This window comes from Podarcis muralis, chromosome Z (genome assembly GCF_964188315.1).
Source record: "Podarcis muralis chromosome Z, rPodMur119.hap1.1, whole genome shotgun sequence".
NCBI lineage: Eukaryota > Metazoa > Chordata > Lepidosauria > Squamata > Lacertidae > Podarcis > Podarcis muralis.
Genome location: NC_135673.1, coordinates 42326983 through 42354942, shown reverse-complemented (window position 1 = coordinate 42354942; position 27960 = coordinate 42326983). Strand labels below are relative to the sequence as shown.

At 43.3% G+C, this 27960-nt stretch overlaps 3 protein-coding genes across 4 annotated transcripts; 2 read left to right on the top strand and 1 right to left on the bottom strand.

Moving 5' to 3' along the window:
* Positions 1-33: 33 nt before the first annotated feature.
* On the bottom strand, positions 34-8841 carry LOC114588794 (uncharacterized). The gene is made up of 8 exons (XM_077922677.1): positions 8456-8841; positions 4613-4687; positions 1316-1395; positions 1171-1202; positions 906-1022; positions 686-765; positions 457-559; positions 34-351 (listed from the first exon to the last, which is right to left on the bottom strand). Exons 1-8 carry the CDS (start codon positions 8839-8841, stop codon positions 34-36), a joined length of 1191 nt encoding a protein of 396 aa, XP_077778803.1.
* TMEM185A (transmembrane protein 185A) lies at positions 8717-25057 on the top strand. Of its 2 annotated transcripts, none has more exons than XM_028714162.2 (7): positions 8717-8877; positions 14875-15051; positions 15707-15914; positions 16992-17075; positions 18323-18499; positions 19216-19339; positions 24922-25057. In XM_028714162.2, exons 1-7 carry the CDS (start codon positions 8840-8842, stop codon positions 24948-24950), a joined length of 837 nt encoding a protein of 278 aa, XP_028569995.1. In that variant the 5' UTR covers positions 8717-8839; the 3' UTR covers positions 24951-25057. The 2 variants fall into 2 exon arrangements, with proteins under 2 accessions (XP_028569995.1, XP_028569994.1); XM_028714161.2 differs by lacking the exon at positions 24922-25057 and adding an exon at positions 19500-20782.
* Positions 20922-27917, top strand: LOC114588750 (heat shock transcription factor, Y-linked-like). Its single transcript, XM_028714176.2, has 2 exons — positions 20922-21742; positions 24922-27917. The coding sequence occupies exons 1-2, from the start codon at positions 21179-21181 to the stop codon at positions 25696-25698; spliced, it is 1341 nt and encodes a 446-aa protein (XP_028570009.1). The 5' UTR covers positions 20922-21178; the 3' UTR covers positions 25699-27917.
* The last annotated feature ends 43 nt before the right edge of the window (positions 27918-27960 follow it).

Genomic DNA, 27960 nt, shown 5'->3' with positions numbered 1-27960 from the left:
TTGAGCCTCCCCCAGGGCGTATCCTCGGAGGTCCTACAGGAGGAAAGAGCGTCTCAGAGTCAGGGGCCAGTCTGGGCCAAGGCGGCCCCCACTGCCCCCACCACGGAGTCCCTGGCAATTCTGGACCATGAGGGTTTGCCAGCTTTGGTCTTGGACCAAATTGGGGGCCAAACAGGCTCTGTGCCCCAGAAATAGGGCAGTCCATTGAGTAAGGGACGGGGGGAACAACAACCCTAAAACCACCCCTGATGCCATCGGGGCACTTACACTGAGAAGGTGGAGGAGGGTGCCAGGGTTGGGGGATTCCATAAGGAGAATGCCCAACAGGAGCTGGAAGTGCCTCTTCAGTTCCTGCGGGAAAAGAGAGAAGAGAGTTTGAATGCTGGCTTGGATTCTGCAAGTGTGTGACGAAGAAGAAGAAAGAGGCTTGAAGGGAAGTCAAAACAAAGTACAAACTTCTCTCTTCTCCTCTTCCTCAGTGGCCCCTTTCAGCACGGCCTCCAACGTTCTGTGCAGGATGGCACTGATCATATCGCAGCTGAATTTGGGCCTCATCGTGCTGCAGAGATGAAAGGGAGAGGGTTAGAATCTCCCTTGCCCCCGTCTCCCTCCCGCCTGCTCTTGCCCCCTGGAGTTCTGCCCCCTCCCCACCCACAACCCCATCCATGCCAAAGACCCCACTCACCTTAGCTGGAGGAGGGCCTCCAAGGCAAGGGCCAGGGTCAGGGGGCAATCCCTGAAGTGCTCCAAGGGCCCCAGGATGTCCTGGAAGAGAACAGAGGAGGAAAATCAGCTCCCACCCCAAACACCAGGCTTGGCTTTGCAGGGGAATGGCAACCCCATGCCCTAAGATGGCAGGGTCCTCCTCTCTGCAGATGCACAACCCCAGACCCCCCATCACTCACCAGAATGGCTTGGGCTGTCTCCTGCTTGGAGCACTTCAGGGATCGGAGCCCCCTGAGCTCAGCTGCCTGGCAGCTCCGGATGACCCCCAGGAGGTAGACTTGTTCATCCTCCAGCAGCTGAAATGGAAAAGTCAGGCTGTCAATTCCTCATGAGGGGAGGGCTTCTCCGCATCTGAGAGTGCAGAGTGAGGGGCAAAGAGCCCGGAGGCAGCGGGGGGCAGGTCTGAGGGATCCAGTCCCTGCTCTTGTTTTCTCCAATACTCACCTCTGGGCCTGGGATGCTGAACCGCAGCAGAACTGCAAACAGAAGGACAGGGGAAGAGGTGAGTCCTCTTTTGCATCCTTGGACTAGTCGCCCCCATGCCCATCCCTGCCCTCCTCTGTCCAAAAAAGGAGGGCCACTGGCTTACCTGGCGCCACGGGCTGCTCTGTGTCTGGCTGGGGGGCCACCCTGTGGCAGCGCCTGAAGAGGCGTCTTAAGCACCTGATCCTAGAAGAGATGAGCAGAAAGGGTGACTCAGATGCCAGCAGCCCCAATTCTTGGGTGTGAGGAGGGGTGTCTGGAGAAAACAGTGAACCCACTGCCGAATTGGCAGAACAGAAATACATATGTGGAGCCTAATCGATCCTTGCCGGCCCATCATGACCAATTCCTTCCATCTCTCTGCAGTTCAGTGACCTGAAGGGGCATCATCAGAGCCTGAAAGAGGCAGCCCAGAGCATGAAGGGCTGGCAGAGAGAGAAAGGAGGTCCCAAGTGCTCTGGGTTCAAGAGCTACGGCCATGCCAGGACCCAGAGAGCCTGGCCCCCTCATTCATGCAGTCAAGCAGTATATAAATTTCATGAAGCAAATGAAATTTGGGTCATTCTTAACATTGTTACCAGATTTTTTGGAAAGGGTGGCGGGGGGTTTTCCCCTCCAGCAGGCACCATACCCCCCTCCGACTGTACCCCAAATCAACACCTTCATTTCTGCAAATGTCTGCACAAAACACATCCTGACACAGTCCTTTCCTTTTTCTATTTCAAAGGCTCCCATAAATAAAGGTAGAACATTTGCCCTAATGAAGGCTGAGCCTTTCGCTCGCAAGGCACTCAACCAATCCGCTCAGACTATCCAAAGAGCTGTCCAATAGCAACCAGTGAGCGCCACGAAACAGCACCCTCTAGAACAAAGCACTGAGGGCACAAGGAGAAGGGGATGACAGAGGACCAGATGGTTGGACAGTGTTCTTGTTGCTACCAACATGAGTTGGACCAAACTGCAGGAGGCAGTGGAAGACAGGAGTGCCTGGTGTGCTCTGGTCCATGGGGTCACAAAGAGTTGGACATGACTAAACGACTAAACAACAACAACAGCAACAACAACAACAACAGAACAAAGCACACAGGCACTGCAGCTGCCAACCAGCCGTGGCCTCTGCTCTACAAGTAGGAATTCCAACTGGGAAAAGGGAAAAGTCAGAACCAGCCATGAAAACCATTATTGGTCCATTGAAACTAGTCTTTTAAGTTTCAGTCTAGGCTCTTGCACTACCAACCCAGCTGTATGCTTGTGAAACATAGATCACTTATAAATGCCATCTCCAACTCCTTGAAAGATTCCATTAATGGTGTCTCCGAAAAATGTGACACACCACTTGGGAAGGCAGGCGAACTAATACCAGTGTCCTGGAAGAAGCAAAGATCACCAGTGTTGAACCAATGATTCTTCAACACCAACTTCGTTGGACTGGTCATGTCCAATGGCTGGGAAACACTGGCCTGCGAGCGCTCCAATAGGAGAACAGCCTTTACCAAAGGTGTCATGGGTTTTGAAGACACTTGAACTCAGGATGCAAGGGAGAAACAAGCTAAGAGAAAGGCACGCTTGGCAAACCCTCACTGTGATCAACTCCCGCCCAGAAAACTCTGTCCCTACTGTGGAAGGACGTGTGGATCCAGAATTGGCCTCCACAATCACTTATGGACTCACAGTTAAAACTCACTGCTCATGGAAGTTAATCTTACTCGGCTATGAGTGATAGAAGAAGAAGAAGAAGAAGAAGAAGAAGAAGAAGAAGAAGAAGAAGAAGAAGAAGAAGAAGAAGAAGCAGCAGCAGCAGCAGCAGCAGCTATCTGGTCGTAGCACTCGCCTACTCTTGCAGCGGGAAAACCTTCAAATATTCATATAAAAGCAATCCAACATCAGATTGACACCGTTCCAAGGCTGCTCTGCTCAGAAGAAAGATGGCTACCAGAGAAGGCACTTGGGGCATGGCTAGGGGCAGCCATCATCCCTGAAGCATGAGACCACGTACACAGCAACCCTTCTGCCAGGGTGATCATCACTGCTCTCCTGGTCTCTGAGTGCCAGACAGGTAGCCACCTCAAGGACAAGAGTGGATCCAACCTACATGGATTGGGGACTTGGCCAGGACAATAAGGGGTACTCAACTTGGCTGGGAAACAGGACCATGTATATATTTTTCTTTGTTTTACTTAATGGGTGTAAGGTGGAGGTCAAGGGAGGGACAGGGACATACCTGAGACTCAGGTGTCCGCCAGAAAAACCTCCCAGTTTGTGACACACACACTCCCCAGAGATGAAGAGAAAGGGATGCTACTTACAGTCTGCCCATGTTGACAACAAAAAGATCCCACCCTCCTATCTAAAGTAACTATCTAAAATGCCCACCCAAGCCTAAATCTTACCCCAACCCCTGCCCTAAGTCTATACCTAACCCCCACCCTAACCCTACACTTAACCCTAACTATTCCTCTATCTAAAAAATTAAAATATATACAGAATACGCACAGGTGTGCACAAAAAACAAAAATATTAAAACAGAGAACAAAAAATAAAATAAATAAAAGTGTTAAAATAAAAGAATAAAAGAAAATCAAAATAAATCAAATCAAATAAAACTAATAAATGAAATCAAAATAAGAAAACGAAAAAAGAGCAAATCACTACTCCTGCTCTTACTCTCCACCAACTGCCACACCAACTGCCACCACCACCTCTCTCCTCTAAGCTCTCCTCACTAACCCACAATGGATGCCTGCAAGTCAGTGGCTTTTAAATGAGAAGCAAGAGATGTCACAAAGGAGGGCGGGTCCTTGTCACCGTGGCAACCCCCCCACCAGGACCTGGCCCCACCTGGCCCTTCCTGAGTGGTGATGCTCCTCTGTCAGAACTCGGAGGCACCTGCTGTTCCGCCTGCAGAATGCTCTTATCCCAAACTCTCTAGCCCTAAGACTGGCTCTGCCACGACAAATCCATTTGTTTCTAAGGTGCTTGGTGGCTCTCTTTTTCTACGTTTGCTGCAGGGGGCTTAATAATATCTCTACCCTTCTGCACTCTGTGAATTAAGAAGGGCATGGATTTGCAAGCATTTGTAACTTCTGCCACATAATTTTCAGGTGGAAGAGAAAATTCTCAAATCGGGAGAGAAAAGGGTAAATGCAGCCTGCTCTTTCCATGTGGGTGGCACATTTCGTGGTGCATGCAAGATTAATGGTGGGCCATAACATTAAAGGCAGGCGCGTTGTGGACCTGTCCGGCCTAAGTGGGGAAAGGAACCATCAAATTCGCTCATAAAACCTCTCTGGCATGGGAACACATGAATTCCAGAGCCATGGGCACATGAATGCTTCACAGTCTGTTGTTTTTCTGCAGAATTCACATTTGGAAATATGCCCAGTTGACTGCAAAGAGCACGTACCTGCTTCTTTCCAAAGGAGTGCTAAAATCAATTAACAAGTCCCCAAAGAGGCAGCAGGCCTGTTCCAGTCCCCACCTCGAAGTGCGAGGAAGCCAGTGCAAATTTATCAGCAATTTCAGCAGACGTTTTGTCTCAAGAGTGCAGCAGCTACCTTTGGGCTGACCAAAATTCTGGCAGCTTGGCTGAGTGTCCTGGAGCATGCACAGAAATCCTTGATCTCCAAGGGGGATGTAGCATTTCAAAGACCACAGGGCAAATGTGCTCCTGAGCATATGCAGAATCCTTTTCCTCTGGTGAGGTGTGGGGAACCTTTGGCCCCCCCAGCTCTTGCTAGACTGCAACTCCTGTCAACTCCAGCAAGCGGGAGTTCAGCAACATCTGGAGGACCAGAGGTTCCCCACACCTGAGCTAGAGACTGTGCAGGTATCTGTGGATTCTGGAGTCCCAGAATTCGCCTTAGGTATATTTTTTCATGGATGTTAGTGACTTCACCTGCCAGATGCTGCGTAGGAGGTGACCTAGGATGAGATGGCTGGCAGGTACTCATGCTATGACCTGGCTGACTTGCTTGCACAGTAAACGGGAGACAAGAACTCAGTGTGTAATCTGATCACAGTGAAGAACAGTAGCAACTTCCCCAAATCTCTTGCTAAGCAGCAAAACTCTGTATTGCTGGGTCTGCCTGCTGGCAAATATAACACTGAATCACAATGGTACAAAATAAATCAGCAAGCTGACATTTATCAAGAGTTAAACAAAGCTTAGTGTACTAAATATTCTTTCCAATTCTAGGTAGTTTGCTATATATGATTATAAAAATCTAAAGCAAAAATTATTTAAAAATATGATTTCATTTCTAGATCAGACAGATAAGATTTCTTCTACTATATATTTATTTCTTTATCATATACACACAAAGCTTCTATTTTTAAACAGGAAATATTTTTGTAACCTAAGGTCTGTTATACAAATCCATACAGATGTTCATTTTGTTACAGTTCTGTTAAGTTGTATACAAATTATAAAGATTCCAAGTTTTTTTACGTTCTGCCATGAGTCTATCACGAGTTTTGCCATTACTGCATATTCTGATAGTTTCTCTTTCCATGCATCTATTCCAGGACATATGTCAGATTTCCATATGTTAGCCAACACCACTCTGACTGCTGTGGTCATATAACTAAATAGTTCCACTGACGATTTCACAATACAGTAGCTGAAGGAGTCATTCCCAACAGCATAGTTTTGGGGTCCAATGCATTTTATTTATTTTTTTACATTTTTTCATTTCAAAACGAACTTTCCTCCAAAACTTTTTGGTCTTTTCACAGGTCCACCATAAATGGAAGAAGGTTCCTTGAGGTCTATGACATTTCCAGCAATGTCCATTCATTTCATTATTCATCTTCTGTATATCTTTCAAAGTTATATACCATTGAAAGAACATTTTGATACAGTCATACCTCATGTTATAGCCACTTCAGGTTACGTGTTTTGGGGTTGCAGACTGCGGGAAACCCAGAAGTACCGGAACGGGTTACTTCCGGGTTTTGCCGCTTGCGCATGCGCAGATGCACCAAATTGTGCCGGCGCCTGCACATACGCAACATTTCAGGATGCGAACGCTGTGGGTTGCAGACATGCCTCCATCACGGATTGCATCCACAACCCGAGGTTTCACTGTACCAATTTTGTTTTAGGGCTTAACTTGCAGTGAATTTTATTCCTTTATTCATAATTGTTCTCATTGTTCCACTGTAAACTGTTCTTAAAAATTTTGCATCCATTTTGTCATATAATGTTTTGCTTGTTTGGGCTCGGTGTCATATCTGAGTAATAGTTTATAAATTTTACTGTTTGCCATACAGTCTTTCTTGAATCTGGATATTAGTTGACAGCATGGAAGCAGTTTCATATTTTTTCTCCTCTTTAATACTTTGGCATATATTTGATCTGTTCTTGAAGATGAACCATATCTTGGTTCAATATATAGTCGTACATTCTCTTCTCGGCTCTAATAATAATGTTCCAGTGGTGACATTAACAGTGCTGCTAAGGGCATTTTTGTGATTTTTGTAGTGCAACTCATGATTTTTGTGGTGCAGGCTGTGCCCCTGGCTATGATGTGTGAATTGATGGTGAGTTTGGGGTAGCTCAATGCATAAAGCATGAGGATCCATGAGGATCCGTGCTTCGAAATCATGTTTTTGGGCCATGGAGTTGCCAGGAAGCCGTGGATACATGATTTTTGTGGTGCAGGCTGTGCCCCTGGCTATGATGTGTGATTTTATGGTGAGTTTGGGGTGGCCCAATGCAAAAAGCATGAGGATACATGAGGTTCCTGCTTCAGAACCACGTTTTTGGGCCACGGTATATTCAGGAAGCCATGGATCCGTGATTTTTGCGGTGCACGCTGTGCCCCTGGCTATGATGTGTGTGTGTTTTTTTTAAAAAAGATATTTATTAGAGTTTTACAAAATGAAAAAGGAAAAAAGAAAAATACAAAATAAAAATAGTTAAAAAACAATTCCTTCTTTCCATCACTTATCTTTCATTTGCTTATTTCCCGGACCTCCTCACACCTCCCTTTTTTGTATTCCAATTCAATTTACTATTTCAGCAAATCCTTTCCCTCTTTGTTTATCCTAGTCTTTAATCTTAAAATATTGTAACCTTAAATTTTTACCTGTTAATAATCCATTTTTTCATATTCCTTATATCGTTATAGCTAAAAACCACTTAACTTCTTATCCAACATCATTCTAACATTCATTAATTTTACAATATTTCTGTAGATAGTCTTTAAATTTCTTCCAATCTTCTTCCACCGACTCTTCTCCCTGGTCTCGGATTCTGCCGGTCATTTCTGCCAGTTCCATATGATGTGTGTTTTGACTGTGAGTTTGGGGTGGCGCAATGCAAAAAGCATGAGTATCCATGAAGATCCATGCTTTGAAACCATGTTTTTGGGCCATGGAGTTGCCAGGAAGCCATGGATATGTGATTTTTGTGGTGCAGGCTATGCCCCTAGCTATGATGTGTGATTTGACGGTGAGTTTGGGTTGGCCCAGTGCAAAAAGCATGAGGATCCATGAGGATCCGTGCTTCGGAACCATGTTTTTGGGCCATGGTATGGCCAGGAAGCTGTGGATCTGAGTTTTTTGTGGTGCAGGCTGTGCCCCTGGCTATGATGTGCGATTTGACCGGGGTGGGGTGGGGTGGCGCAATGGAAAAAGCGTGAGGACCCATGCTTCAAAGACACATTTTTGGGCCACCGTGTCGCCAGGAATCTGTGGATCCGTGATTTTTGAGGTGCAGGCTGTGACCATGGCCATGATATTTGATCTGATGGTGACTTTGGGCTGATCTAGTGCAAAAATCATGAGGATCCGTGTTTTTTAACCATGTTTTTGCACCACTGCGGTACCACGAAACAGTGGATGCGTGATTTTTTTGGTTCTGCCCTTAGACACGTGGAGTAGAGTATCATGGTGTTTTTATTTTGTTTCAATATAAAAATCATATGAACTCATGAGGATCTGTTTTTGTGGTGCTGCAGGGCGGCTAAGTGTTGGATCCACGTTTTTTTATAGTCCAGTCTGTAGGCGTGCCTTTCAGATGTGATTTGACACTGGATTTGTTGGAGTTATTTTTTAAAAAGTGGAGGATCCCTGAGGATCCGTGCAGATCCGCCTTTAACCCAGACCCCCGGTTGAGCATTAATCTCAGAGTCGTGGATTCCGGCCTCACGTTAGGCAAAAAAAATTCCTGCATTTCACGGGGACGGGGTTGAGCGCTAGATTGTGGTCCCTTGCGATTCCCTCCCCAGTTCCTTAGAAAAACCTTTTATCCCCTTGCCCTTCCTTGCGCAGCAACCGGGCAAAGCTTCGACGGCGCTCACGGCGCAGGCGCCTGGTCGCCGCGCACGCGCATTGCCTTCCCAAGCCTTTAGCCGGCGGAGGTGGGCGGGGCCCAGAGCTTTCGGTGGTGGGCGGGGAAGGAGGGGGAAAAAAGCAGCCTTGGGCGCAAGGGAGTAGGGAGAGGAGGGGTAGCTGGGAACAGCCTCCGAGATCCCGCGCATGCGCATCCGAGCGGCGGCGCAGGCGCAGTGCGGCCCGGCCGCTGTGAGGGGACGGGACAGGGCGGGCGGCTGTCGGGCGGCGGACATTTTTTGGGGGGGTCCCGCGATGCGCCCCCTGTGAGAAGGGCGGCGGAAGGCGGATCGCCATGAACCTGAGGGGCTTGTTTCAGGACTTCAATCCCAGGTGAGGCCGAGGCGGAGGCCGGGTCTGCGCGGGTTCAGAGGGGCCTCGGAAGGGCTGGAGGGGCGGCTATTGTTATTCGCGAGAAACCCTATTGTTCTTTTTATGGCTGCTATTCCTTGGCCCGCACCGTCGGAACTCCCTGCCCCTTGAGGTCAAGGAGGCGCCTTCGCTGCGCTTTGTACTCTTTTCGGCCCCTGCTAATGGGGGTGGGGGGGTGGGAAGCCCACCCAGGTGCTTAGGAGGAAGCCGAGGTGAATCCTAAACACTTTTTGGCATTTCGGCTTCTGCGTGTTGTGAATTTTTCCTCGATTTTACCGGGGCGGGGAAGGGAAGAGTGTTGCAAACCGCCTCGAGGGGTGTCTCTCTCTCTCTCTCCTTTTTTAAAACAATCAAGTGGTGCATAAGTCTTACGAGGTAAATAAAATAAAACGGATGGCATTTTAAAAAACCATAAACCAGTGCTTATACCTTATAAACCGATATATATGGATGGATGGCATAATTTGTTCATCTATCGCACCCTGCTGAAGCTATTGCAGAAGATAAAATACACAAAGCAGACGAAATGGAAACCAGAAAGTTTTGTCAGATGAGAGAGCCTGCTTCTCCCGATGGATTTTAACATAACATCCCCACATAGTCTTTGACGTTTTACTATGTTTTTTATGTACTGTAAGCCACCCAGAGTGGCTAGGGAAATATTATTATTATTATTTGCTTTCAAATTACAAAGCAGGCCACTTACGTCCCCCCCAATTGTTGACATCTGCCTGTCGTCTGACAGTGAAGTCAAACTGTTGGGAGAGTGCCCCCAATAATATAAAGTTAAATCAGATACACAGTTGACCTCCTAAAACCTAGAGCTTTAAACCTTTGAACAAAACCTGCTCTTAGGTCCTTGTGGATTGGTCTAAACCAGTTAGTAGCCTGGTAGATCTTCATGAACATTGCCTCCACATGGACAAGCTCCCACTTCAAAGTATGTGGAGATAGATATCTTCCTTTGAATGTGGCAGAGTGCACAGGCTGGAACCACAAGACTATAAATGCTTTTTTCTTCATTTGACATTTGGTGATGCTGGTTACATAGTGAGGGTGAGGTTTGGCCTGCCAAGGGGCACATTCAGACAGGCAGGCAGGCAGAAGTGCAATCAGCACAAAAATCATGCTTTAGAATGTGAGATTTCATCTTGCCACATGACATCTCTTCTTTTAAAATAAAATAAAATTACTAGTTGCTTTATCTTGCCCAGGGGCAATCCAAAGCAACTTAATTTTTTTGTGTGGGGGAGAGAATCTCTCATTAAGCATGAGGGGCATGAGCTGATGATGTGTGTGTGTGTGTGTGTGTGTGTGTGTGTGTGTGTGTGTGTGTGTATATATATATATATATATATATATATATATATATATATATGCTATGCACATTCATAACATTCTTCTAGGAGCACAGGATAGTATTTGGGTGTGTGGCATTGAAAAGTATGGTGCCTTTGCAGCTGGAAGTTCCATGGTCTACTGGCTGGTAGCTGCGGATGCTGCATGGAGCCTGGGGTGGTAAAAGGTGTTCCTGAACTTGAAGCAAGTATCTGGGGTAGTGGAATGCAGGAGAGAAGTATTTCCCATAGCTAAGCTGCTGGGGAGAAAAGCAGTACATTTAGCCCCATTTATGTATGACATACTAACAACTTTGGTTTGATTTAAAAGGGGATTAGATAAATTCATGGAGCTGATAAGGCTTTCAGTGGCTGCTAGTATGCTTACCTACCATTGAATACCAGTTACTAGGGGACAGCAGGTGAAAAGACATACTCCATCTTGTTTGTGGGCTTCCCATAGGCGTTTGGTTGTCTACCATGGAAAACAGGATGCTTGACTATATGGGCTTCTGGTTTGATCAGTAGGGCTCATGTGCTTGCATTCCTAAGGAGAGTTCCTTTTAAGCATGGATGCAGTGACATGAAGGAGAATCTCCTTAGGTTAAAACCAACGGTAGCTTTATTAGAGTGGGTAACTTGTTGTGTAAGGTGCAGCACATGTTTTTTGCCAGTCTCTCTACCAGCTTCAGACCCCTGAAAAACGGTACTTTAGGGTTAGGAAACTCCCTGGAAGAGCATGGAATATTGCACAGCAGACCGTAGTAGTTATAGGGGGATCAGTGAAAATTGAGTGACCTGCATGATTGGAAGAGCTTTCCACTCCTAGTACAAAGCCATCAGTGTCCATATTTTTAGGTATTTATAACTCACACTTGCATCTTCCTTCTGGAAGCTCACGTAGGAAGATGCAAGTGTGAGTTATAAATACCTAAAAATATGGACACTACATGAAGTTGGGAGATTGCAGCCATCCTGGAATCATTGTGGCTGAAGGGAGACTTGAGACCCAGCCTAGCTTGATTCAAGGGCCATGCTGTCAGCTACACTGGCCTTGTAAATAAGGTGAGTACAGGCAACCCCCCATTTACATGGAGATTACTTCTGAGGCACAGTGAAATCTCGTAAATTTTAAACACCATTGGAAAAGCCTGCAAACACGTCGCCCTGTCTAGCCCCTTTTTGTGATTCTTTTTTTGGGTCACTTGGGTTCGGTGCGATGCGCAGTTGCGCACGTACTGAACACATGTAAATTGAGGGGCGGGTTGCCTGTAATAAAAATTACTAGTCTGCCGGCAGAAAAGAAACGGGTTCATCCTTCCTTCGTCATCTGCATTTCTGTAGTAGGTACAGAACAGGTGGCATCCCACTTCTGGCAGCCTGCTTGGTTTTTGTGCTGATGACATCAGATGAATGAAGAGCTCCATCCCTCTTTTGCCAGTCTGCTTATTCACCTGCATGGAATTCATTATTTATGTCATGGCTGCCAGGCTGTGGTTTAAATACGAAGTTCGGTTGTGGAGTAGGTGTGGTTACGGCATTTTAGTGGTTTTTGTTAATATAGTCCAGTTCAAAGTGGTAATCTTTACAACAGCCCTGTGAGGCAAGCCAGCATTCAGGTTCTCCAATATTGTAGTTATGGGCTGACAGAGAGTGATTTGACTAAAACAACTTAAAGAGGTGAGATTTGATACAGGGACTTTTTGAAACATGCTGCACTGGTTTCAGTCAAAGGTCTTTCTAATCCAGCATCCTGTTTTCATTAGTGGCTAGCCAGATGCTTTCAGGATGACCACAGACTTGCTTGAAAGGAATAACCCTGCCTTGTTTGTCTCGTGACAACTAGCGTTCAAAGGTTTTCTACCTCTGTATCCCGAGGTTCCTATTATGACTAAGTTGCTAGTAGAGCTTTATGTCACTTAGCTTGTACATCACACCCTATCTATTACTTCTTTGGAGCAACAAATGAAAACTGGGACATATAAATTATGGAAGGCTTAAATCTTATAAAGAGAAAACCAGAAAAGTGTTTTTTGGTTTTTTAAAAAAACATTGAATAGAATTAGTTCCAGGAAAGTATGAATATTGTGGGGAAACAGCTGGGTTTTAAAAACATACTGCTTTTTACAAGGTAAAATGGAATTAATCTATTGTGGATTGAATTTTATGACTCATCATTACTTGCCTAACTCCTTGGGATGGAGTAGGGAAAAAGCAAATACCCTGTTATGAGGTTAAAGGTAAAGGGCTGTTAGGTCCAGTCACGGACGACTGGGGTTGCAGCACTCATCTCGCTTTACTGGTCGAGGGAGCCGGCGTACAGTTTCCAGGTCATGTGGCCAGCATAACTATGCCGCTTCTGGCAAACCAGAGCAGCACACGGAAACGCCGTTTACCTTCCTGCCGGAGTCGTACCTATTTATCTACTTGCACTCTGACGTGCTTTTGAACTGCTAGGTTGGCAGGAGCAGGGACCGAGCAACGGGAGCTCACCCCGTGGCGGGGATTTGAACTGCCAACCTTCTGATTGGCAAGTCCTAGGCTCTGTGGTTTACACCACAGCGCCACCCGCTTCCTTTTGTTGTGAGGTTAGTCTTCAAAAATAGAGGTGGGTTAATGGCCATCTGAGGCCTTTCTCATGTGGAAGAGGGTCTTCTGTCCCCGTCAAGTGGAAAAATAATCCCCCAGTTGAACTGAAGGAATTTGCTTCTTGCATTTTGTTTTAAGAGGTTTTTGTAATCTCATAGTACCTCACACACCACATAAATACATTCTCCTTTTATTCTTACTACTTCTAAAAGAATTGAGTCTGGCCCAATTGGTTCTACAGCTCTATGGCAAGTGGTTTTGTTGTAGCAAAAGTGTTTTGATAGATCAACAAATTTGTTGATTTTTAAGACCATGCCTGGAGCTTTAAAAAGTAATGCAGGAAGCTTCCCATGGCATATATACAGTGGTGCCCCGCAAGACGAATGCCTCGCAAGACGGAAAACCCGCTAGATGAAAGGGTTTTCCGTTTTGGAGGTGCTTCGCAAAACAAATTTCCTATGGGCTTGCTTTGCAAGACGAAAATGTCTTGCGAGTTCCGGCAGGGTTTTTTCCCTCCCCCCCCCCTTTTCCCCAAGCCGCTAAGCCGCTTATCAGCTGATCCGCTAAGCCGCTTAACAGCTGGTCCGCTAAGCCGCTTAACAGCTGATCGCTAAGCCGCTTATCAGCTGATCCGCTAAGCTGCTTAACAGCTGATCCGCTAAGCCCGCTAAGCCGCTAATAGCACTAATCCGCTAAGCCGCTAATGGGCTTGCTTCACAAGACGAAAAAACCGCAAAACGAAGAGACTCGCGGAACGGATACTTTTCGTCTTGCGAGGCACCACTGTACCAGGTGTGTAGTGCCAGATAGCTGAGCTATGTTCTTGGAATAGAAATAGCTCCTTAGCTTATTAGTACAGTCTTACCAATGTATAATATATGAGTCTTTTGGAAGATTTTGGTGCTCATGTGGTAGGACCTAGGTGTGCAGGTAGATTGAGTCATAGTGCATTTGGATCTTTATTTGTTCAGTGCTTTAGATGTATATTGAATTTATAAAGATACCTAGGACAGCAACATACATACCCTAAAAATGTAAATTCCTTGATGTTAATGTGTTTGTTACTGCAAGACTGGACTACTGCAATCTTCTGTATGTGGGGCTTCCTTCACACTTGATCCGGAAGCTGCAGTTAGTGCAGAATGCTGCAGCATGATTGCTGACTGGAGCGAGGCGTTATCAGCATATAACACCTGTGCTTACAGATCCACACTGCTTGCTGATTTGCTACTGGCCAAGTTCAAGGTGTTACTATTAGTATAAAGCCCTTAACAACCTGGGACCAGTTACCCTACAAGATCGTCTTACCCTACATGTGCCTACTTGACGGCTTGGATTGGTGGAAATGGCACTACTACAGGTGCCACATCATACCCATTCCTCATTTGTAAGATCTCAGTTGTTTAGTGTGGCAGTACCTGCACTTTGGAACTCCCTGCCTATGAGATCAAGAAAACTCCTTCAATGTGCCTTCAATGTGCCTGCTAAAAACATTCCTATTTAGACAAGCCTACCCAGATGCGGGACGCGGGTGGCGCTGTGGGTTAAACCACTGAGCCTAGGGCTTGCCGATCAGAAGGTCGTCGGTTCAAATCCCCATTGAGCTCTCGTCCCGTTGCTCGGTCCCAGCTCCTGCCAACCTAGCAGTTTGAAAGCACTGCAAAATGCAAGTAGATAAATAGGTACCACTCCGGCGGGAAGGTTTCCGTGCGCTGCTCTGGTCCGCCAGAAGCGGCTTAGTCATGCTGTACGCCGGCTCCCTCAGGCAGTAAAGCGAGATAAGCGCCGCAACCCTGGAGTCGGTAATGACTGGACCTAATGGTCAGGGGTACCTTTACCTTTACCCAGATGCTTAGAAAGTTGAGGTAATATTAATCTGTTTTAGTATTTTAACTTTTGCATGTTTTAAAGTATGGTTGTAAACTCTTTTTGGTTCTACTGTTTTATCTTTTGTAATCTGCTTTGATTTTTTTACAATCTAGTGTGTATAAATAAATCATTCTCTCTCTTTTTTAATGCCCCCCCCCCCCAGCAAATTTCTTATCTATGCCTGCCTGCTGCTCTTCTCAGTTTTGCTTTCTCTTCGTTTGGATGACAAGATTCAGTGGAGCTACTGGGCAGTGTTTGCTCCAATATGGCTGTGGAAGTTGATGGTAATTGTGGGCGCCTCAGTAGGAACTGGAGTATGGGCACGAAACCCACAGTATCGGTAAGAGTAATATACTTTTTGTGTATTTAAATCATCTGTGGGTTAATTCATGTAAAATTTGTGGTACAGTGGTACCTCAGGTTAAGTACTTAATTCGTTCCGGAGGTTCGTACTTAACCTGAAACTGTTCTTAACCTGAAGCACCACTTTAGCTAATGGGGCCTCCTGCTGCTGCCACGTCGCCAGAGCCCAATTTTTGTTCTCATCCTGAAGCAAAGTTCTTAACCTGAAGCACTATTTCTGGGTTAGCGGAATGTGTAACCTGAAGCGTATGTAACCTGAGTTACCACTGTATAACCACTGAGAGTGCTTGTGTGGGCCCTGTTGCTACACAATCTTATGTCCCTCGCAGTACTGCTTTTCAGATGGGGATAGGAGCATGGTAGTTTAGTAGATGACCTTAACCAAAAAAACAAGTCCTCTATGCAGTTAGTGCCACTTTGGAAGATGGCATGTTAGCAATTATCCTGTGGTTACTTATCTATGTACACCCCATGAACACAACAGGTGACCTTTTCCCATAAGGGTATAGCATCTTTGCAGAAAGTATAATATGTAGAGAGCAGGCTAAGTCAAATCCCCGTGAATGTGTGGACAAAGTTGTATTGTTCATCTAACATAATACTGTATATATATTTTTTCTGCCCCCCTTTAGTGCAGAAGGAGAAACATGTGTGGAGTTCAAAGCCATGTTAATTGCAGTTGGCATCCACTTGTTACTGCTGATGTTTGAAGTGCTAGTCTGCGATGGGATTGAGAGAGGAACCCGCTTCTGGCTTCTAGTCTTTATGCCGTTGTTCTTTGTGTCTCCAGTATCCGTTGCAGCTTGTGTTTGGGGCTTTCGGCATGACAGATCTCTGGAGGTGAGACTGCTGGATGGGTGGGTTAGTGCTGTGGTGGGGGTTGAGGACTCTAATTTATAATTCAAGTTTATAAACTGAAAATTTCTGTTTCTCAGGTGTGTTTTTTTTGAACCATGTTGTAAATAAATTTTTAGTAGATGTATATATTATATCGGGGACGCGGGTGGCGCTGTGGGTAAAAGCCTCAGCGCCTAGGACTTGCCAATCGAAAGGTCGGCGGTTCGAATCCCCGCGGCGGGGTGCGCTCCTGTTGTTCGGTCCCAGCGCCTGCCAACCTAGCAGTTCGAAAGCACTCTCGGGTGCAAGTAGATAAATAGGGACCGCTTACTAGCGGGAAGGTAAACGGCGTTTCCGTGTGTGGCTCTGGCTCGCCAGAGCAGCGATGTCACGCTGGCCACGTGACCCGGAAGTGTCTCCGGACAGCGCTGGCCCCCGGCCTCTTGAGTGAGATGGGCGCACAACCCTAGAGTCTGTCAAGACTGGCCCATACGGGCAGGGGTACCTTTACTATATATTATATCATATTATATTGCTTAGCATGGAAAAGTAATTGTGCTGGCTCCTAGAGAGTTGATCAGGGTGGCTTTCCTACTTCAGGCCTGCTGCCCTGAGCTATACCATACTTTGGCTTGGTGTTACATTTCAAATTCAGTCATATGGTTTATCTGTCCCAGACAGGTTTTCTATGGAAAACCACAGAACACACTTTTAGTTTCAGCATGCCCTGGCCCCAATGAGCCAAATTTGACAGGTAGGCAGGACATTGTGTATGATGTCAGGTGCAGGGTGGGCATGGCTTCCCAAAAATGGCATCATGAGCCAAATTGGGAGGCCTACTGGGCCTGATTTGGCCCCTAGGCTAGAATGCCCGAAGGGCCTTATTAACTTCCTGTTTATGTTTCAGTTGTGGTGGCACACTCATAATATATTATCGAATTGCATTCAAGGAGCAAAATGTTTAGCTCAAAAATTATGTACAGGTGCTGTGTTGAGTGTATTTTGACTGTGGTAGCATTCTACGGGGGTGGGGATAAAACCCTATTTGATTCTGACATGCCTTCTTTTATTCTTTCCTAGCTGGAAATCCTGTGTTCTGTCAATATTCTCCAGTTCATATTCATTGCACTCCGACTGGATGAAATTATTAAGTGGCCATGGCTTGTACGTAAACTGCTCATTTTTAATGCTATTTTCAAAGCTTTAAGGTTTTATGCAAATGCTAAGTGTGATGACTATCTAAGGAAAATGGGTTTTTTAATTATGGCATACACGGAAACCTGAGCAATAATCCACGAAGCAAATTGACCACTTGTTTTAACAAACCTTAAGATGCATCGTAAATAGTAGGTGAGCCTTCTGTATTTATTGTTTCTTCAATTTACAAGCCACACTTTTATTAATAGGGTGACATACAACTAAAAAACAAGTGCGGCAAAATCATAATGAAAAGCAGATAACCTGTAACAAAATCCTCAAAAATATCACTAAAATCATAAAGCAACCTTAAAACTTGCAATAAAAACATAATGGAATACCTTGGACATTTTTTTAAAAAATTGCCTGCTTTCTGAAATCCATAAGTAAGTTCCAGGCATTCTATATCTAAGGTACGGTGGATGAGAAAGCTCTCTTTGTGGTCACCATGTACTTATTCAGGTGGTGGTGGGAATTCAGAGGGCCTCGGATGAGTAACAAAGAGTTTGGAAGACGCTTCATGCAGAGAAGATGAAGAAAGACGTGAGCAGAATAAACAGTAAATGAAATTTAGGCTGCCATGATGTCCATAAGACGTTATAAGGGTTTCTGTGCTGCAAGGACAAACTATAAAGGTCTCCTTTTCAGATGTGTGTCTGATATGGTCTTCAGAATGTAAGGTGGAAATTGAAAGACATCAAGCACATTAGTGGTGGTTTTATCTTAGTCTCCTGCTTCATAATGTGTCTTCCATATGAAGACAATATTGACACTGTAAGCTCTGTGAAACCAGTTGCCCCCTCCCCCCCGCCCGGACTGATATCTCCATTATATTATACCCCTCACCCTACACCACTTTCTAGTATATGGGTACATGAAGAAACTCCTCTCTAAGTTTTAGACTTCAGGTGAAGCAAAGTTCATCTTTTAAAATAAATCTTGTTTAAGTATTGTACTAAGGCAAAACTTCTTAAAGCTGTGGTGGGGAGGAGATAGATTTATAGTTCCAAGTACTGTGTGTTCTTTGAGGTAGGTTCATCTGATTGCATGACTGTTGTTAAAGGTAAAGAGTCTCTGTTTGGTTTTAAAGGAGCTGCACTGAAAGGATCTTCAAACATAATGACAAATTTCAGAACTGGTACTACCTTCATAGGAAAACTGGGCAGCTTTTCTGACTGATAAATGAAAGCATTCTCTCCCTACTTTATTTGCAGGTTGTCTGTGTCCCTCTGTGGATCCTGATGTCCTTTCTGTGTTTGGTTGTGCTCTATTACATTGTCTGGTCAGTCCTATTCTTACGCTCAATGGATGTGATTGCTGAGCAAAGAAGAACTCACATAACAATGGCCATCAGTTGGATGACAATCGTCGTTCCATTACTCACCTTTGAAGTAAGCAAAAAACTATCTATTTACCTTGTGAGGTTGGAATATTGTCTGGGAGATCATTCACAGTTCTTTTAATAGTGTGCCTTTTTAGAGGCAGTCACAGTTGCAAATGGAACTGCTGTTGTGAATAAGATTTTCATATCAAAATGGGGAGTGTGTATTAGTGTTGGGAGGGCATAACAATGAGTATTGAGTGCCTGATTTCTAGAGCGGTGTTGATAGTTGTGTGAGAGGATTATGAATTCTGTGATCTCTGTAAATTGTACATACTAAGCACATTTGTGCATAGGCATCTTGCATAGCTTCTTTCACTTCTAGTTCCAAAGAGTTATTTTGCAACTAGTTTCTAGTACTTGCAACTTCAAATACATTTTCAAACTATATTTGTAGTTGCAAGTACTAGAAACTACTGAGGCTGTCAGTATTCTCCACCCAGTACCAAACTGTGTCAAATACGCAGTCATGACTGAAAAAGGCCTCCTTGAAAACAGACACATGGCTGTCTGAAAAGTTTGCTAGCCCTATGAGACCTGTGAATTTAAGATAATGTCTAGAATTGGGTTCCTACTAGGTTTGGAAAAATTTCACATTCATGGTCATGATGCCTAGGAATTTCAGCCACCTGCTAGATTGGTGCCTAGGACATTAAAATAATCCTGTGTTCCTAAGGAAGGGGATGTATTAAGCTTGAAACTGAAACTCCCTAATTGTCTTTCTAGATCCTGCTTGTGCACAGATTGGATGGACACAATACATTCTCATATATACCCATATTTGTTCCTCTCTGGCTCTCACTGATAACTTTAATGGCAACAACATTTGGACAGAAAGGAGGCAATCATTGTAAGTATTCTGCAGAGAAGCCTTCTCCTTGTTCTTCTCATATTGACATAACATCCTGTCATTTTTACGTGCAGCAGAAAGAGATCTGTTTGTTTTGCTTCTTGGTTTTTGGTCAGTTTCATTTTAGACTGAAGGTCTCAATAATCCTTTGTTTGTACAGGGTGGTTTGGAATCCGCAAAGACTTCTGTCAGTTTCTACTTGAAATTTTCCCATTCCTAAGAGAGTACGGCAATATTTCTTACGATCTGCATCATGAAGATAATGAAGAAGCAGAAGAAACCCCTGTCCCAGAACCTCCGAAAATAGCTCCAATGTTTCGGAAGAAGACTGGAGTGGTCATTACTCAGAGTCCTGGGAAATACGTTATACCGCCTCCCAAATTAAACATTGATATGCCAGATTAAAAGTGAACTCGGCCATGTAGCACATAGCTAGGACTGACTACTCCCTGTTAAATCACAACTGGGAATCAGTGGCCAACTTTTATGTCATGCCTTCATTTTTGTTTATGGATAGCTGTGTCTGCTTTAATGGCTTGTAATGTAGATAATGTAGATTTGTTTTAATATAATTAGAGAGTTTCAGTGTATTTGCATATGAAATACCACGCCAGTAAAACAAATGAGAATGCAATTGCTGGGATAAGGTTCACAAATGGAAAGCATTTTATCAGGTCTCATGTTTATGGCATATACTCTTGGTTTGGCCGTGAGCATTGAACCATCAGTGTAGAGTTTGTTAGCTACGAAGTCCAAGTTTTTACACAGTACAATTAAGAATTTAAAATAACTATCCTACCTAATGAGCATCAAACCTGCCTAGTTACAGATGGGCAAGCCATGTTGAAATCAGTGGCCTTTGCACACATGTAACTTGTGGGCTGGATTGTACCCACAGTGTTTTAGAGAAGTGGAAAATGCGGCTTTATTTGTTAATCTTCCTGCTTTGTTTTAATTAAAGCTTGCCTGTATAGTATTTATGTGAATTTTGGCAATGTAATATATTTTAAAACTGTACAGTATAAATATGTAAAAGTATTTTTTTAAAGGGCTGTGTGAAATGCATAATCTATTGTGAGCGACAAATTTTGTGTCAATCTGTACACTCAACTTCCATTTATGTTAATATACCATAGTCACACAGTGGTATATCAGCATGCTCCTTAGCCTCTTAATTTCACTATTAAACCATGAACACTGTGCTTCAAGCATGTTCTCAGGTAGGACTTCTAGGTTCTTCCACTGTTAATGGATCAAATTACCTTGATAAAGATATGTAAATTATTGTGTAAATAACCACAATCTTTGTACTGTAGAGGAAAAGGGAAAGTACTAGCTTTTTGAAAAGTTGCTTTTCCACTTTTGTTAAAATGTAATTGTTCGTTAATCTTATTTCTCAGTCTTCAAATTTTTGGCTGGTCAATAAAGTATCCTGTATTGCTTGCTTAGCTCTCTATTTTCTACAAAGCATATAATAACTCTATAGTTTCATAGACATACTTCCAAACTCCCTGGTTTGTTTAGGAACCAGGGTTGGGATGTGCCCATGATTAAAGTCTTGGAATTAAAGTCCAGTGGTGCTTTTATGGTGCATATTTTAAGGCAAATATTTGATAGGCTTTGTCCTAATTTTCCTTGTTCAGTGAAGATGCATAAATACTGTTCAGTCATTATGAAATCGTTCGCTAGGAAACCAGAGTTCATTTTGTGATGTCACACCTGCACAAGATAGGTCTCATTGTGATGTTCTAGAACTCCCTATTGAAGCTCCCTACAAGCTAGCATCATTTTTAATAGGCCTGCTGCTGCCTTATCAGCATGGTTTGACTAATAGTATAAATGGCTACAGCTGAAAAAAATTACCAGAACGAGAAGAGAGAAATAGACATGGACCTTCCTGCTGCACAGACTCAACACTTTTCAGCTGAAGATGAAATAGTTCATTCTGCAATCTCAATTTCATCTACTCCGGTGCATGATAAAACTGCAGCTGGTGACACAGTCTTGAGGTCTATGATAGAAGAAAATGCTTTTCAGGCTTTGAATGATGGACCCTGGGCAAAAAGACCACGGCTTACTCTCTGTGATGATGGTTCTCTTGAAGACAATGATTTCCTATCCCTCACTTTCCCAAAGAAACTCTGGAAAATTGTTGAAAGTGATCAGTTTAAGTCACTGTGGTGGGATGATGATGGGAATTGTGTAGTGATAGATGAAGAACTTTTTAAAAAGGAGGTTCTAGAGAGGAAAGGACCACTGCGCATTTTTGAAACTGACTGTATGAAAAGCTTCATTCGTCAGCTCAATCTCTATGGCTTTAGCAAGATGAGACAGAATTTTCAAAGGTCTGCCTCCCTTGTCGAATTTTTAGCAGAAGAAAAAGCTGCTTACGCATTTAGCAAGGTAAGACCATGGTGTGGTTTTCAAAAGGTAGACATTGCTCAAAAGTTCACAGGTTGCTTGCGTTTAATACTGTGCAAGATCAGTCATTCTCCAGAAAAGGGGAAAAAGCAACACAGAATGGAAACAGGTACTTAAGAGAATGAGGAAAAATAGTGGATATTGAGCTACTTCAAGGCCAGGACACAATTGAGTGGACACAACTGAAACAATGTATGTAGTGTTAGTAATTAGGTTAATCCAGGAAGTCGCTAATGTTTCCCCATTCCCCAAATACAACACAATAATGCCTACTTCAAAGCTTTTACCTCCTTTTCTTTTTAAGCTGCTAAACATATTTGAAAAGGAGGGGTTAATTTAATTGTCATGTGAATTAGATAAATTCATTCAACATGGGACTGACAAATCCACTGAAACCTAAGATAATCAGCTAAAAAGCATCCTCACTATATGCCACTCACAATGAATACAGTTCATTCTGTATCTGCTCTTAATTCTCACAAGCCCTCTTCAAGGCATCTGAGTGATGCTCTGCCAGGCCGCTCATGATTCATCATGGCAGCTTCTCAAAAGCTGACTCCAACTTTTGCTGTGACAAGAGGCTTTTCTGGATAAATTGAAAAAGTGTACTTCATATTGTACTTTGCAATTAGGGACTGCAACTTGCACAGAAAAAAAAAATGCTGGCTGGCTATTATACATTGCAGTTAGTGTAAGAGCACAACTCGAGCATGGTGCTGATAATGAAAAGGTCATGGGTTTGATTCCCGAACAGGCTACCTGCTTATTCTTGTATTGCACCTATAATTCTATGATGCCTTTGCAATCCTTAATGTTATACTTCTTTAAGAAAGCTTACTTCCTTGAATCTTTGCACTACCTCATTTAAAGATTACTAGGTCTTTCATTTTCGATTTTGAAGTCAAATTTTGATGTAGCCAGTACCCCTGTAGATGTGAACACTGAGGCACATTAAATATAAACAGAATGAAAGCTAGTTCTGTAAAGGCTCTTGTGATGGGAAGGCATGTTCAAAATCTCAAAATACATGTAGGAGGTGGCCTCATAGAATTCCATGAAGAGATGAATGTTGATTACTAAATCAACTAAGCAAAATAATTGAAAGGCCTTGATAAAGGGAGAGGGAAACTATGCAGTACAATATCCGGAAGGAAGAGCTATTCACACAAATGGAAATTGCTCAGGAATGTCATCGTAAGGTTAGTGCCTGTTCAGTGTGAATACTAAATATAGCAGCAAAACACATTCTGTGTGAGCTTAATGCTGTGCACAGACTGCACAAAACAGCAGATTATTTAGATTGGATAAATGGAAGTTATATCAATGCATTTCAGATTTACATTCTGTCTCTTAAAAGTTAAACACTCCTAAACCATTTATTACAGCAGGAAAAATTTACAATAGAATCCTATGGGTGTCTGTTGAGACTTACCCCCAGTTCAATGTGCATAGGATGCAGTTTGCGTACATATCTCTCACTGAAACCAATGGGATACAGAAGCATTTAAATTTGGCTGAACTATGCCCATTGAGTTAAAGAAGGGGGAATAATAATAAATATAAATATGGCATTTATTCAAATTGACAACCAAGCATCCTGAACCCTTCATGACTGGAGAAAGACACTTTTTACCAGTAACTGCCAGTCCTTGTTTCAGGAATGTTCTAGGCACTTCATCTTCAGATAAATTATGATGCTAAAGGTGTCCCTATATGGGCAAACAAAAACCATCTAGTTTTGCAACTGTTTCCCCAAACAGATAAAAAGTTCTTAGTGCAGAAGGCATGTAGGATACGTGACTAGAGGTTTTCTATTATGCTTCTGACTCCAATTTAGTTGCAAACAAACAAAATGGTTTATTTGCTACAGCAACCAATTAATATGTGCACTTGTTCAAGAATTCTATGAAGAGGTGGCTGGTGCTCAGTGGAATGTGGTAGGGTGGGAAGCAGGGAGACCAACGGTAAGTGGAGTCAGAGCCAACTATTCCTAGTTTTGTTCCCATCTTCCTCCCTGCTGAGTTCTGCAAGGACAACATTGACACTAAGAAGGAGAAAACTGACAGGCAGTGCTACTCCCTGGGCTGGTGGGGGAGGACAGAGTAGTTAGTAGGGCCATGCCTATTAGCCCTAATGGGGAAACAGGCCACAGATTCCCTATGACATTAATCCCTAGCATCCTACTTTTAGGGCAGGACCCTAATCTGAAAAACCTATTTAAAAAATTAAAAAATTGTCCAGTAGCACCCTAGAGACCAACTACGTTTTTCTGGGTATAAGCTTTTGTGTGCATGCAAACTTAGTTGGTCTCTAAAGTGCTACTGGACATTTATATATATATATATTGACTGCGTCAGACTAACACAGCTACCTACCTGAATCTGAAAAACCTATATTCTGGATTTTATTTTATTTTTTTAATAATATTTATTACTTTTACAACAATTTAAACACTTACCAAAAAAAAACCAAAGAAAAAACAATACATTACAATACAAAGACACTACATAGCACTAAAAACTAACAAGACAAAACAAAAACAATTTAAAGACACATCAAAAAAGAAAAAGAGGGGAAAAAAGAAAAAGAAATTTCAATATCTTATCTTTCTTTCACATATTTCCACGACCTCCTCACACCTCCCTTTTTGTATTCCACTTCTATTAATTATTTCAGCAATTCCTTTCCATCTTCCCCTGTTTTCTGTCCTATAATTGTCTTAACACATTTTAACCTTATTTTTCCATTAATACTCTACTATATTCTGGATTTTAAGTCTAGATTCTTCAGAACAATACATCCACTCCCTTTGTAGTTTCTGAGCTCATAGTACATTTAACAAGATCTGTACTCAAGTTTTGAAAATATATCACTTAGCTACTGTTTCCTTTTATTAAGCCTCCCAAAGGCATTATGCTGACGTGTGCGCCACCAAATTCCTTCCTCCCGCTTTGCAGCAAACTCTATGCCAGTTTCCACCAACTCAGTTCATAATTATAAGATTACAGAACTGAATGTAGAATGCAAAATCCCACATTTCAGAGCCATTGTGTGAAAATTGAAACATACACAATGGAGACTGTCATTTTGCATTGCTTCGCTGTTGCATTTCTCTTTGAAACCTTATGTTAACTCCATCTCTTCCTCTGTTTTTATTCTAGTTACAGTTCTACCACAACCCAAATTTTAAGAGAGGCTGTCCTCACCTTCTTGCAAGGTGCAAGAGAAGAGTTGGGATCAAAAACACACCACCAATTGCTTTCTCCTTAGATGAGGACTTCAGTGAAAGCTGCTTGAAGAGCAGGTCAAGAAGCCCAGAAGGTCAAACTACTCTGGGACCTGCTACTAGGGAAAGTAACTTCCTTGCAGCTTCCCCAAAGGACAAAATGCACAAAGCTGGACTCCGAAAACCTACTATGCCGAAGGGCCTTGCTGGAGCAGCAGCCCGGCTGAGAAGTGGATACGCTGCTTCCCCTCCAACCCCTTTGAGGTCCTCTGAGCAGGCAGCCCCGGAGGACAATGACAACAAAGTGAACCAGCTAGCTCCTTTCCATTTGCCCCAGCACGCCAATCATGCTCGAGTCAACACACATGAGATAGACTCGACCACCACTACATCTGCTACCTCTTTGTATCATGTCATACCTCCTGTACCCAACAGCCCCTTTGCACCGGTGATGGGGTTGCCAGCCTTCCCAACCATGTACCCAGACTTATCTGCCATGCAGGCTCATTGGGCCAGTTTACTCCCGTTCTGTAACCCATGGTTTTCCATGCCCATGATAGCAGCGGCTTCTGCCATTTCCATGTCAAGATCTTCCCATCATCGAACTCCTTCATACCACCATTGCCCTAATTGCAACTGTGCTTCAAATGCTACTTCTGCTTCCAAAGGAGCTGGACCCAAAGCGGCAGACTACAGTGGTTACCATCGATGAAACAGAGGGCAGACTGGAAAACCCCCACCCCTTTTTAAAATAGAGAAAATCAGAATGACGTGGACTGAAGAATAAAACCTCTTTCTTTCCTTTCCTCCTGTCTTGTCTACCTAGGTTAACTGTTTGTATTTCATCATAGAGGGATTAGGAGTAACTTGCTTCCTACAATGGTCTAATTGTGTGAAGTGTAGACTTTAAAAGGGGAATAGTAGGATAATAGTAATTTTTTGGGGGGTTGCCAGCTTTTTGCTGTTCCTGCAGATGAAAACTGTAATGCACACTTACTTGGGAGTTTTCTCTGTCATCCAATGGGAGTATTTGAAGCAAGTGGATTGCCACCAGAAGGAATGCATTAGCTGAACTATACAGCCCAAGCAAAATAGGAACACCTCATGCTTTATGATGGCATGAGAAAACATGTGGCCAAGATGGTTTTGAAGTTCTAAAAATGAGTGAGTAGCACTATAACCTAAGAAGGAATGGCTTTGCCAGGTATACTTAACACACTCTTATTTTGGGAGAGGGCAGATTTTGATGGAGACACTTGAATTATCTCTCATTCAATATTGTCCTTTGTAAACCTTTCACATGTTTTGTTTGATATGCAATCAAAAACAAAAAAGGATAAGTTTGCAATAAGCATCTTCTACACCAAAATAAAGTACACTGAGAGTTCAGCAGAGTCAATGATAACTGCTACAAACCAACAGAGCAGAAGAACAGGCGTTGGCCTCATTGACATGTTAGATGACATGTTGAATTAAATAATACGATACGAGGGGTGGGGTGGGGTGGGGGAGAAGAGTGTGTTAGTTCTAGTTAACAGTCAAAAGGCGTGGTCTGGTGTGTATTAAAATAGCTGCTATGCGAACATGTTATATGTGGGATGGACTCTGAGGACGGTTTGGAAGCTTCAGCTGGTGCAGAATTCAACCACCAGGTTACTCACCAGGACAAGACAGTTTGAGCATGTAACACCAATCCTGGCCTGACTGCACCGGCTGCCAATTAGTTTCCTGGCCCAATTCAAAGTGCTGGTTTTGACCTACATAGCCCTCAATGGCTCAGGACCACAATACCTCAAGGACCGCCTCTTTCCACATGAACCTACCCAGACCCTGAGATCATCTTCTGTGGCCTTTCTTTGTGTGCCTCCTCCATGAGAAGTCTGGAGGGTGGCAACACAAATATGAGCTTTTTCTCCAGTGGCTCCCCACTTGTGGAATATTCTCCCCAGAGAGGCTCGCCTGGCACCTTCATTACATATCTTTAAGCAGCAGGTGAAAATGTTTCCCTTTAAGCAGGACTTTGGCTAAGGCCTTTTAAACTCTCTGTGGGGTGTGTGTTTTTGTTTACTATGTTACTTTTTTGTTTCTATATTGTAAACTACTTTGCGATCTTCAGATGAAGGATGGTATAGAAATTTAATTAATTAATTAATCAATCATCTCCAAAAGGAGAAACCACCATGGGACAGAGTTATTGCCTACTTAAACCTGTGAAGGACGTCAGTGCCAGTAGTTGAAGAAGCTCCTTTACATTTGGTATGTCAAGTCCAACTTTTAAAACTTCATTTATTATTACCCACTATTGCATTTATAGCCATATTTATAGTTTGCTCATTTCAGTTTGTCATGTTTGTATTGCAGTTAAACAGGTCAGCACCTGCAATGCTGAGAAGCTCTATTATGAAGGGATCAAAGACAGGATAGTTAGAATCTTTAAAGGGTTTGAGTTTAGCGTGCCGTTCCTGTACCTGTTGAAGGAATTTGAAATTTGCTCTCCACCTTCTTTTTTGTTAAATGGCGCTAGAATAAATATGCATCCAAGCAAATAGTAAAGGAACACATCATATATGGGCCTTCTTCTCTCATCCCCAACCTAAGCAAATACTTAGCATGAGAAGCCAGCTCTGACGTTGAATAACCAATGATTGGATTTTATAAAAAGCCAGGGAAGTTGCCACATTCACTGCTGCACAGTTGACATGTTAAAGTCACAAAAGACGTGAAAGAAACCGTTGTGGTAGTTTTCAGCCAGTTTTAAAGCGGCATTTTGCTTTATAGTGAAAGCCTCATGTTTGTTACTTAATTCTTTCATGTGTTTATTTTGTATATTTTTTAAATATATACTCTTTTGTGCAGATACTCAACGAAACAGAATCCCCCCCCCCCAAGATCCTAATATGATGCAATAATAAATAATATATCGTGTGTTCATTATGAGGTTTGACATTCATCTATAAACTGCTTCAGATTTCTG

What these genes read in the sequence shown, in the direction of transcription:
- TMEM185A (XM_028714161.2), top strand. Translation starts at nt 8,840, where the DNA reads ATGAACCTGAGGGGCTTGTTTCAGGACTTCAATCCCAG. An exon ending in GCACGAAACCCACAGTATCG is followed by an intron (nt 15,052 to 15,706) that starts GTAAGAGTAATA and finishes GCCCCCCTTTAG; the next exon opens with TGCAGAAGGAGAAACATGTG. An exon ending in TTCCATTACTCACCTTTGAA is followed by an intron (nt 18,500 to 19,215) that starts GTAAGCAAAAAA and finishes TTGTCTTTCTAG; the next exon opens with ATCCTGCTTGTGCACAGATT.
- LOC114588750 (XM_028714176.2), top strand. Translation starts at nt 21,179, where the DNA reads ATGGCTACAGCTGAAAAAAATTACCAGAACGAGAAGAGAGAAATAGAC. An exon ending in CTGCTTACGCATTTAGCAAG is followed by an intron (nt 21,743 to 24,921) that starts GTAAGACCATGG and finishes TTTTTATTCTAG; the next exon opens with TTACAGTTCTACCACAACCC.
- LOC114588794 (XM_077922677.1), bottom strand. Translation starts at nt 8,841, where the DNA reads ATGGCGATCCGCCTTCCGCCGCCCTTCTCACAGGGGGCGCATCGCGGG. An exon ending in AGAGCAGCCCGTGGCGCCAG is followed by an intron (nt 1,203 to 1,315) that starts GTAAGCCAGTGG and finishes TTCTGTTTGCAG; the next exon opens with TTCTGCTGCGGTTCAGCATC. An exon ending in TCAGCATCCCAGGCCCAGAG is followed by an intron (nt 1,023 to 1,170) that starts GTGAGTATTGGA and finishes TTTCCATTTCAG; the next exon opens with CTGCTGGAGGATGAACAAGT.